The 12326-nt window shown below is 37.2% G+C and overlaps 1 protein-coding gene across 1 annotated transcript; it reads left to right on the top strand.

Moving 5' to 3' along the window:
• The first annotated feature begins 7163 nt into the window (after window positions 1-7163).
• LOC122137183 (NACHT, LRR and PYD domains-containing protein 3-like) lies at window positions 7164-10736 on the top strand. Its single transcript, XM_042722900.1, has 4 exons — window positions 7164-7650; window positions 7783-7824; window positions 8444-10253; window positions 10492-10736. Exons 1-4 carry the CDS (start codon window positions 7386-7388, stop codon window positions 10685-10687), a joined length of 2313 nt encoding a protein of 770 aa, XP_042578834.1. The 5' UTR covers window positions 7164-7385; the 3' UTR covers window positions 10688-10736.
• The last annotated feature ends 1590 nt before the right edge of the window (window positions 10737-12326 follow it).

The following is a 12326-nucleotide window of genomic DNA, read 5'->3' as shown; positions in this document are numbered from 1 at the left end:
AGACTTGACTTGAACAGGCTTGACATGGCATGAACAGACTAGACTCACCGACAGCAGGTTACAACATCAATACACGACAGGGGACAATGGCAAAAACATGGCTACTTATAACAGACAATGATGGACACATGACATGAACAAACCAATGGGGAACAAGGCACATGACTAAAACAACCAATGAGTAAGGAGAACTGATAATCAAATGACAAGACAATAAACCAATCAGAACATGACACAATGAACAAGGGGAACCAATAGCATGAAGACAAGAGGGCAAGGGAAGCCTGACACAAACAATAATAAAATAAGACATGAAAACAACAAAACCCAAACATGAAACAAAACCCACATTACATTCCCCCCCCCCTCTAAGGGTGGCTCCAGACGCCCAAACAACAAAACCTAAAAAAAAATCAGGAGGGTGGTGGAGTGGAGGCGGAACAGGGGGAGGGATGGAGGGCCAGGCTCGTGAATCAGTGGCAGGTTTAGACTTTGGAGCAGAGACAGACAATGAACCAGAGGGGGACCTGGGCCGTGGAGCTGATCCAGAGCAGTATGGCGCCATGGCGGAGCAGGCCTAGCGGGGAGCCATGGCGGAGCAGAACCATGGACAGACCACTTGGCCATGTCGTGACGAGACTCTGGAATGGCAGCCATGACGTGACGAGACGAGACTCTGGAAGGGCGGCCAGGTCGTGATGAGACTCTTGAGGATCAGCTGCGACGTGTCGAGACTCTAGAAGGGTGGCCATTTTGTGAAGAGACTCTTGTGTGGCGGACATCTTGCGATGAAGCTCTTCAATGGCGGCCATATTGTGGAGAATCTCTTGAGAGACTGGCATGATGTGAGTAGGCTCTGGCGTAGCAGGCATGATGTGAACAGGTGCTGGCTTGGAAGGCATGACGTGAGCAAACCCTGGGGTAGCAGACATGATGTCGGCTTGGCGGACTTTGGCTTGGCACACATGATGTGATCAGGCTGTGACTTGGTAGACATGATATGAGTAAACTGTGACTTAACTGGCATTTGGTGAGCAGGTCCTGGAGTAGCAGAAATGACGTGAGCAGACTCTGGCTTGGCAGGCATGAGATGAGCAGGATTTGGCTTGGCAGGCATGATGTAAGCAGGCTTTGTAGACTCTGACGTGACATGAATAATTCCAGACATAACACTTGGGACGTGAAAGTGCTCTGGTGCGGATGGTAGTGCAAAGTTACAGGGTTCCTCATCAGCCATCCATCCCAACGGTAAGAGGTGAACCAGCTAGCAACAAAGCATTGTCAATATATCTTTCCAGTGACCAACAAATTTTTCCCCCAGGCAACTGAGAACGAATGGGTTCAGTTAAACCCACTCGGAAAAAATGTCCTTGAGTGACGTCATTAAAAGCCACCAGATAACAAAGTTCACAAAAACTAATCATGTAATCCTCTATAGGCCTGTCACCCTGACGAAGACAGAGAAGCCGTGAAACTGCTGGGTTCATGGTAGTGGTCGTGTATTCTGAAATTATTCCACTGAAGGCAAGCGTAGTGAGAACCCAAGTGCAGTTTATTTACAAGGTGCAATCCAAACATCCAAACAGAGACTTGACTAGACTTAACTTTACTTGAACAGACTTGACATGAACAGACTTGACGTGAACAGACTTGACTCACCAACAGCAGGTTACAACATCAATACACAACAGGGAACAATGGCAAATTTGTGGCTTTTTTTTGCATAAATTTTTGGATATTTGTTTTGTAGAATCCAATGGGGAACAAGGCACATGACTAAAACAACCAATGAGTAAACAGAACTGATAATCACATGACAAGACAATAAACCAATCAGAACATGACACAATGAACAAGGGGAACCAATAGCATGAAGACAAGAGGGCAAGGGAACAATGACACAAACAGCAATCAAACAATAACAAAATAAAAGACATGAAAACATGAGCATGAAAAAAACCTAAACATGAAACAAAACCCACATTACAGTTCTATCTGACCTTTTTGTCAAAATTGAGTTATTCACATATTCATATTCTGTGACAATTTATTATTTTGGATTAATAATTTAAATTATGTGATGTTTCTTTTTTATGTTTTGCACATTTTGGGAAAAGGGGTAACACTTTAAGTTGTAATTTATAAGTGATTAGTTAATGATGGATCAATCATTTACACAACAACTACAGGTTTATCTCAATAAATTAGAATATCGTGGAAAAGTTCATTTATTTCAGTAATTCAACTCAAATTGTGAAACTCATGTATTAAGTAAATTCAATCCACACAGACTGAAGTAGTTTAAGTCTTTGGTTCTTTTAATTGTGATGATTTTGGCTCACATTTAACAAAAACCCACCAATTTACTATCTCAACAAATTAGAATATGGTGACATGCCAATCATCTAATCAACTCAAAACACTTGCAAATGTTTCCTGAGCCTTCAAAATTATCTCTCAGTTTGGTTCACTAGGCTACACAATCATGGGGAAGACTGCTGATCTGACAGTTGTCCAGAAGACAGTCATTGACACCCTTCACAAGGAGGGTAAGCCACAAACATTCCATGCCAAAGAAGCTGGCTGTTCACAGAGTACTGTATCCAAGCATGTTAACAGAAAGTTGAGTGGAAGGAAAAAGTGTGGAAGAAAAAGATGCAGAACCAACCGAGAGAACCGCAGCCTTATGAGGATTGTCAAGCAAAATCAATTCAAGAATTTGAGTGAACTTCACAAGGAATGGACTGAGGCTGGGGTCAAGGCATCAAGAGCCACCACACACAGACGTGTCAAGGAATTTGGCTACAGTTGTCGTATTCCTCTAGTTAAGCCACTCCTGAACCACAGACAATGTCAGAGGTGTCTTACCTGGGCTAAGGAGAAGAAGAACTGGACTGTTGCCCAGTGGTCCAAAGTCCTCTTTTCAGATGAGAGCAAGTTTTGCATTTCATTTGGAAACCAAGGTCCTAGAGTCTGGAGGAAGGGTGGAGAAGCTCATAGCCCAAGTTGCTTGAAGTCCAGTGTTACGTTTTCACAGTCTGTGATGATTTGGGATGCAATGTCATCCGCTGGTGTTGGTCCATTGTGTTTTTTTGAAAACCAAAGTCACTGCACCCGTTTACCAAGAAATTTTGGAGCACTTCATGCTTCCTTCTGCTGACCAGCTTTTTGAAGATGCTGATTTCATTTTCTATCAGGATTTGGCACCTGCCCACACTGCCAAAAGCAACAAATGTTGGTTAAATGACCATGGTGTTGGTGTGATTGACTGGCCAGCAAACTCACCAGACCTGTATTGTCAAGAGGAAAATGAGAAACGAGACTAAAAAATGTAGATGAGCTGAAGGCCACTGTCAAAGAAACCTGGGCTTTCATACCACCTCAGCAGTGCCACAAACTGATCACCTCCATGCCACGCCGAATTGATGCAGTAATTAAAGCAAAAGGAACCCCAACCAAGTATTGAGTACATGTACAGTAAATGAACATACTTTCCAGAAGGACAACAATTCACTAATTTTTTTTTTTATTGGTCTTATGAAGTATTCTAATTTGTTGAGATAATTTGTTGAGAGTGAATTGGTGGGTTTTTGTTAAATGTTAGCCAAAATCATCACAATTAAAAGAACCAAAGACTTAAACTACTTCAGTCTGTGTGCATTAAATTTATTCAATACACGAGTTTCACAATTTGAGTTGAATTACTGAAATAAATGAACTTTTCCATGACATTCTAATTTAGGGGGCAGCTGTGGCCTAATGGTTAGAGAGTTGGACTTGTAACCCGAAGGTCGCAGGTTCAAGTCTCGGTGCTGGCAGGAGTTGTAGGTGGGAGGGAGTGAATGAACAGCGCTCTCTTCCACCCTCAATACCCATGGCTGAAGTGCCCTTGAGCAAGGCACTGAACCCCCAGTTGCTTCCCAGGCGCTGGATATACCTGCCCACTGCTCCGGGTGTGTGTTCACAGTGTGTTCACTTCTCACTGCTGTGTGTGTGCACTTGGATGGGTTAAATGCAGAGCACCAATTCCGAGTATGGGTTACCATACTTGGCAAATGTCACGACTTTCACTTTTATCGAGATGCACCTGTATGTGTTCATAAATGAATAATGAGTGATATGTTAATATTTTATCTCTGTTTTGTAGATTGTTATAAATCATTTACAAGTGATTAGATGATGATTAACTAATCATTTACAAAGCATGACTATACGCTCACAAATGATAAAGTAATATGCTAACGATTTACAAATCTGTCACAAGTTATCTTAAAAAAGCATATCATTAAATAATCAAACATATCCTAAATAAATGGTTAATAAGTTACTAGTTAATATATTATTAATCACTTATAAATCATTGAAATGTCAACATTGTACTATTATCTCACAGCATTAAAAATACTCCATGTATGTCAGAGAAGACATTTGTCTACACCCTCACCAGTCAGCCCTTACATTGCAGTACACACTACAAGGTATTCAAAACCTGTTGTGTAAACGCATTAATAAATCATTTACAAATCTTTCTGCATCCCCTATTCTAAAGTGTAAACTACTCATCAGTTGTAAATGTTTTACTCATCATTCGTAGATCTTTCCCCCCAGTGTGTACACACACACAACCTGTAACCGTAAGGTTTGTAAAACATTTAAAACTGATGAGTAGATTACACTTTAGTTTAGGCGATGCAGAAAGTGTTGTAAATGATTTATTCATGCGTTTACACAACATGATTTGAATACTTTGTATTGTTTGTACTGCAATGTAAGGGCTGACTGCTGCGGGTTAAACAGGATGGAGGACACACATGGAGTATTTTTAATGCTGTGAGATAATAGTACAATGTTGACATTTCAATGATTTATAAGTGATTAATAATATATTAACTATTAACTTAACTAGTAACTATACTGAAAAAAAATGATTCATTGAATTTACTATTTTTAATAAGTGGGTGCAATTTATTTTAGCTACATTTAAATAAATTTTGTTGACTAACTTTAACAGATTATTTAAATGTAACTAAAATATAGTTTTCAACCACTTACCTTAAAAAAATATAGTATCATTTTTTCAGTGTATTAACCTTTTACTAAGGATTTGTTTGATTTTTTTCATGTTGCTATTTTTTAAGATAACTTACGAGATTTGTAAATCGTTAGCATATTACTTAATCATTTGTGAGCGGATAGTCATGTTTTATAAATGATTAGTTAATCATCATCTAATCACTTGTAAATGATTTATAACAATCTACGAAAGATAAAAATATTAACATCACTTATTAATCATTTATGAACGCATAGTCATGTTTTGTAAATGATTAGTTAATCATCATCTAATCACTTGTAAATTATTTAGAACAATCTACGAAAGATAAAAATATTACAACAACTTATTAATCATTTATGAACGCATAGTCATGTTTTGTAAATGATTAGTTAATCATCATCTAATCACTTGTAAATTATTTATAACAATCTATGAAACAGATAAAAATATTAACATATCACTTATTAATAATTTATGAACGCATAGTCATGTTTTGTAAATGATTAGTTCATTAACTAATCAATTATAAATGACTTACAAGTGAATGTTATTATAAAGTGTTACCCAAAAAGGTTCTATATACAAAGTCAAACGTGAGCCAATCAGCATTTTGAATGCAGACACGAGGACCAATCAGGATCAGCTTTCTCATGTCGCCGGACAGTGCCATGATAGCGAAAGAGAGCGCAGACAAAAATGCTAAATCAGTGAAGAGAAGACTAAATAATTTCACACAATGCGATGTTTATTAGAAACCTCATGATCGACTATTGTATTTATGATCTTGTCAATGACAGCAGCCCAAATTCCAGGGAATTACAGTCTTTTTGTGTGTTTTGCTGTAGCTATTGCTGAGTTATTTTCAGTTAGACACCATGCTAGCCAGCATCACTATTAAGAGGATAGGTCCAGGTTTTGTAGTCTATTTGCTTTATTCCAGTCACGTCACTGTCATACGAGGGAAAGTTATGTATATATTAGATTATGTTTTAACCTTGATCCATCCTGTGTACTTGTACTGAGCTGTTTGTACTATGTAGCTATAAAGCTCTACGCTATGGCACACTGGATTAAAGTGTATACTACACTGAGATGAAATGTTACATTTTACATTGTTGTTAAAAACTGAGTTGTTGCATTGTTGAAGTAATTTACATATTTTAAATGTGAAATATTTGTAATTATATATAGTCAATGAAACATTTTTCAATGTTTATTAAACTTTGTTTAAACATTTACTGAAGCATTGTCTGTTTTCTTGCTGTTTTTTAGTCTTAAAATGTCTTAAATTTTACAATATTTAGCCTTAAAAGTAAAAAAATCAACAATTTAATTGATTAGGTCTTAATTACAACAATAAACGTTAGCATGATATTTCAGCCATACTGATTTCTAGAGAGAAATCCATTTTACCTGTCCAACTTTCTGTGGAATAAAGTCCTGGTCAGATGTATTACAGTAGCTGCTTTCTGTCTAAACAAATGGAAACTTAAACTTTAATGGTTCCTGCAATAATGTGTTAAATTACCCACCATATTCCTGCCTAAATTTCTGCACTGGACAAAATATTTAGCACTGCCTTTTATGGTTAACATGAACAAGAAAAAAAAATTCATTTAAAATATGAAATAAATGTCATAAAAACCATTAAATTTAACTTTCTCATGCATGTCAACACATTGTTACAAAACTAATTTTATGTTTTGAAACAAATTATAAGTAAACTCTTTGTGTTTCTTGAAAATTATTGCTTCAATATTTTTTTTTTTTTTTTTTTTTGCAAGATAGAACCTTATAATTCCAAGCAAAAAAAGTGTTCGTTTTTTTTTTTTTTTTTTTATGGTTTTATATTTTGTTGTTTTTTGATCCATTCCAGAAATCCCAATTTACAAATTTAAGAGGATTTTGATATTGTACATTTACAAAACATTAAGGGTCCCTGTCATTTTCATGTTTTAAAGAAACTTGTTCCCCATATATTTTTTGCTATATGAAATGCAAAATCTTTGAAGCTCAATATCTCAAAACTGCTCAGAATGCAGATAGAACCTTATAATTCCAAGGTGACGCTGTATTGATTCTACACTTACAGTGTCAGACAGCATTGAGATATTATTTACATCAGGTTTTTTTTTTTGTTGTTGTTGTTTTTTGCTAACAAAACTCAAAAGCAATTATATCAGATTTGCTCAAAACAACTTTCTGATGATTCATATGTCTCTATTCACAGCTTCAAAATCCAAATAATATTTGAGCTTAGGTCCACGTTAAGAGTGGAAGAACTTCGATCTTTTATTTTTCTTGACCTGCAGCCATGAGTTGGTGAAGGATGATGGCGTCTGTTAAAAAGTTGCTCGTGGACTCACTGAAGGAGCTGGTAGAAGCTGAACTGAAGGAGTTTCAGTGGCACTTAAAGAATGCATATCATAAGTGTATATCAAAGTCTGAAAAGGAAAAGGCAGATATATTTGACACAGTAGAAAAGATGGTGGCATGTTTTGGACCAGAAGAAGCTGTGAAGATCATGGTAGACATCCTGAGGAAGATGAACCAGAATGATTTGGCTAAACAGTTGGAGAATGAACACAAGAAAGGTAATATTTAATTCACTGTGACTGTAACATGATTAAATATTTACAAGTGAAACCTCTTTTCCTCTCTGCTCTGCTGATGTGTTTGAGATAAATGTTTCCCAGTGATTAATAGTCTCTTTCTCTCTCTCACAGCTCAGGCTGAGGGCAATATGAAGACATCTGTCCCTGTTGGAGGTAATTCACAACAGATCTGGAGTAAACATCAATCACTGTCTGTAAATGGAAAAAAGAGAAATTATAACTGCAAGCAGCAATTCCAGGGCCAGTCACATCAGCAGCAGATTTTATACAGATATTTAGAATAGAACAGCACGTCCCCAGAGATAACCGGTTTACAATGGTCTAAAAGCCTTAATTAAACATCTTATAATGTGATTAAACTGTTTATTAAAGTTAACCAATAGGTGGCACTGTCACCAAATTGATTCAGTATCATCAAGACATGATTACAATCACAAATGCAAGGGTTAATATGAGCAGGTTAAAACACGTTGTTAATACAGCCTCACATTCTGTTTGATGGGCTAAATGATGTGGAAACCATTCATCAGTTTTTAGTAATATTGGCCAGCATGGCCTGAAGATGATCTCAGTCAATACAATAAGTGATCTGGAAAGAACATAAACATATTCAGAAATTGTAAAATTGAAAACAAGTTGTTAGGGATGGACTGCTGTTTTCAGCAGTATGAATTTAATCTTTCTGAATCAGTTACTAATTATGATAATCATGCTGATATGAAAAAAATGTCAGATTTGTTTTTTTATTTTTTTGACTCGTTTTTAATTATAGAGCTGCAAAAATTCTTGGCAACTCACAAAACAAACATGAAGAAGAAAGCAAATTATATCTTTGTTGGCAACCAAGAAAATTACACAGATCTCAAGACTGTGTACACAGAATTGTTAATCACAGAGGGAGAGATGAAAGATGTCAATCAGGAACATGAGATTCTGAAGATTGATGATGCTTTTAAGAACAGAAAAACACAGGACAAACCAATCAAATGCAATGATATATTTACTGAACTGAGGAAAAACAATGAGAAAAAGATTGTGCTGACCAAGGGAGTCGCTGGCATTGGAAAAACTGTCTCTGTGCACAAGTTCATCCTGGACTGGGCAGAAGGAGAAGCCAATCAGGATATAGACTGTGTGTTCCTGCTTCCATTCAGAGAGATCAACATTATTAAAGACAAAGAGGTCAAGCTCCATGAGTTCCTACAGGTATTTTATCCTGAAATAAAGGAACTGGAAAATTCTACGTTATATGTCAAATGTAAACTAGCATTTATATTTGATGGACTTGATGAGAGTCGACTGCCATTGAACTTTAAAAGTGAAACACTGGACACAGTTGAGGAAAGAGCATCTATAGATGTGCTGTTTACAAGTATGGTCAAAGGTACTCTGCTTCCATCTGCTCTTGTGTGGGTGACATCACAACCAGCAGCAGCCAATCAGATTCCTCCTCAGTATGTAGGTTTGTTCACAGAGTTGCGAGGATTCACTGACCAACAGAAGGAGGAGTACTTCAGAAAGAGAATCACAGATGAGACTCAAGCCTCCAGAATCATCTCACATATTAAGACGTCTCATAGTCTGTACATCATGTGCCATATTCCTGTGTTCTGCTGGATCACGGCCACAGTACTTCAGGATATTCTCATCAAGAAAAATGCAGAGAACATCAGCACAACACTGACTGAAATGTACATTCACTTCCTGCTGATACAGATGGACATAAAGAATCAGAAGTATGATAAAAAAGAAAAAAGTCAACGTACAAAGCTCTTGCGTTCAAATAAAAAAATGATCCTAAAATTAGCCAAACTAGCATTTAAACAGCTAAAGAAGGAAAACATTTTGTTTTATGAGAAAGATCTGAAAGAATGTGGTATTGATGCGAGCAAAGACACTGAGTTCACAGGAATGATTGCTGAGATCTTTAAGAAGGAAGATGGAGTTTATAAGACAAAGGTCTTCCGCTTTGTGCATCTGAGTGTTCAAGAGTTTCTCGCTGCAGTGCATGTGTTTATCTGCTACCTGAAGAAGAACATGCAGGAGCTTCAGTTTTTTTTTGAAGATTCACAAAAAACAGCCAGACCAAAGCTTCAGATTTTCTTAAGAAATGTCACATTTAATGACTTAACAAAGAGAGCCACTGATAAAGCAATGCAGAGTAAGAGAGGACATCTGGACCTGTTCCTTCGGTTTCTGATGGGAATTTCACTGGAATCCAGTCAGAACCTGCTCAAAGGCCTGATCACACACACTGAAGACACCACAGACAGCATCAGACAAACAACTGAATACATTAAACAAGTACAAGACAAGAATGATATCTCAGATGAAACATCAGTCAACCTATTCTACTGCTTACTTGAGCTGAAAGATAATTCATTATATGAAGAAATCCAGAGTTACCTCAGTTCAAATGAACATCCTGGACGAGACCTCTCATCTTCAATGTGCACAGTGTTGACCTACATACTGCTGATCTCAGAAAAGGTGCTGGATGAATTCAACCCGAAGAGGTTGACGTCGTCATCTTCAAACTACACAAGACTCATTCAAGCTGTGAGATGCTGCAGAAAAGCACTGTGAGTAATTTCACTGACTGCTGTTCAATTAAACATTTTGTTCTACATCAATAAACAATTAAATCTCAAAATACTATAAGTGAGTGAAGTGACGTGACATACAGCCAATGTGAAATATGTGAATATGTGAAATATGTGAATATGTGAAATATTTCCCCCGATTATTAAGAGTGCAATATGTTTTTGCAGAAAAACTGAACATCAGAAAATAATGTAGCTAAACATTCTGTTTTTGCAGATTTGACAGCTGTGGTCTTGATGAAACATGCTGTGAAACTGTGTCTTCTGCTCTACAATCATCAAACTCCCATCTGACAGACCTGGACCTGAGTTGCAATCATCTGAGGGATTCAGGAGTGAAGCTGCTTTCTGATGGACTGAAGAGTCCTCACTGTCGACTGAACATACTGAGGTTTGACATTCACATTCACTGAATCACTATGTTCAAATATGTGGATAAATAGGTGTTTTCATAGTTATAGCTAGCAGATATTTCCCCTTCTCCATATTGTAGTATGATTGTATCAGTGGAATTTTCTTCAAGAACACAAGGCAGTCAATGACTACTCAGAAAACCTGATGAGAAAATAGTCAGGGTTACCAACCATGCTGGATAACCTGGTATTTTGTAATGCAGTGTTCCAGTTATGAAAATGAAATAATACCTAAACTTCCTTAATGACTTCTTTCAACAGTTTGTTTAAAAAAACTTTCACGTTCATTTAAAAGTGTCTTTCCTTCCTTAAGGATTTAATTATTATAATTGTAACAAATTAGCTCAAAGTGAGATGTACATAATTAATCATAACGAGTTATTATTAACTACATTCATCTTCAGGAATTACTTGTAGCATTATATCATTGATAGAGTCAATAAACGATTAACACTGTCCGTCCTGCGGACGAACAAATCATTTTATTGTACTAAGTAAAATTATTTCTCTGGCCACGAAAAATAATTTTACTACTAATACATTTCTCCCAGAGCATGTAACGAAACCGGAACGTTAAAGTGACCTCGTCCTGTGAGCAGCAAACACAGACAACCAAGTGTGAATACATATGGATGTTTATTAAACTACACTACAGGGGAACATGCAACATCTGACTAGACACAAACATACACACATTAAACATAGATGCCAACGCAAGGAAGGCATGGATAGAGAGAGAGAGAGCGCTCACGCGCAAGAGAATGGAGAGTCATGGCAGTATTTACTCATAAACTAAATCACAACCTGTTAAGAACCATCAAAGAATCTCATCACCTTAATTAAAAGGGGTCAAAGCCTAAAAGCACATCTAAATAGTTAACAAGCGGTTACTTGCATTGGTTCTGTAGTTGCTGAGTAAAGTGTTCCGGTGCATGTATAATGCGTAGATACCTGTTGAATCCAGTAAGGGCTAAAACCTTCGTCATTTCATCCATGGGTTGACTGCTTCGAAGTAAATCAACAAAGTTGCTGAAAACTGCCAGAAGATCAGACTCCACCGGAAGGGGAGTCGCGAGGTTTCCAAGGTGATGGGTGTCTCCAGGGAACCGCAAGTTAAGAGAAACTCACTTTTTGATTTGGGTGTGGAAAGGTTTTATCTGGTTTCCCGGTAACACCCCTTTTGGTTGGATTGACCAATAACAAGGCATATAGTTTCAGCGGGAAAGTGTTTCTTTGTCTCAATGACACCTCATCTGCATAATTTATGACAGGCGTGATTAACTGGTTATCTGGTAACCCAAACTATGGTACAAATAGTATGAAACATTTTAGAATCACATAGTGTACATAATTGTTTGGGGAATAAAAAGCAGATCATTTTGATACCAAGGACAACATATGTCGAAGATCTTACAGCAGAGATACACTCACTTACCTGAATATAAGCGTTGAGAGTCAAATCCAGATGAGGAATTGTAACTAGGCTACTACAGTAGTGAAACATACAAAAGATACATGCATATACTAGATACATTTGTAACTGATTAATTGTAGTCTAAATGAATAAAATGTGTGTGTGTGTGTGGTGAGAATGTGAGTTGGCTGCTCAGCCAGGCCCCTTTGGTGTCTGGCATCGAGG

This window comes from Cyprinus carpio, chromosome B4, assembly GCF_018340385.1.
Source record: "Cyprinus carpio isolate SPL01 chromosome B4, ASM1834038v1, whole genome shotgun sequence".
NCBI lineage: Eukaryota > Metazoa > Chordata > Actinopteri > Cypriniformes > Cyprinidae > Cyprinus > Cyprinus carpio.
Note: the sequence above shows the minus strand (reverse complement) of the source record. Positions and strands in the feature narration are given on the sequence as shown.

Bases quoted from the DNA above. Each gene is read 5' to 3' on its own strand.
- LOC122137183 (XM_042722900.1), top strand. From the start codon at position 7,386: ATGATGGCGTCTGTTAAAAAGTTGCTCGTGGACTCACTGAAGGAGCTG. The intron at 7,651-7,782 runs GTAATATTTAAT...TCTCTCTCACAG, and splicing joins GGAGAATGAACACAAGAAAG to CTCAGGCTGAGGGCAATATG. The intron at 7,825-8,443 runs GTAATTCACAAC...TTTTAATTATAG, and splicing joins GACATCTGTCCCTGTTGGAG to AGCTGCAAAAATTCTTGGCA.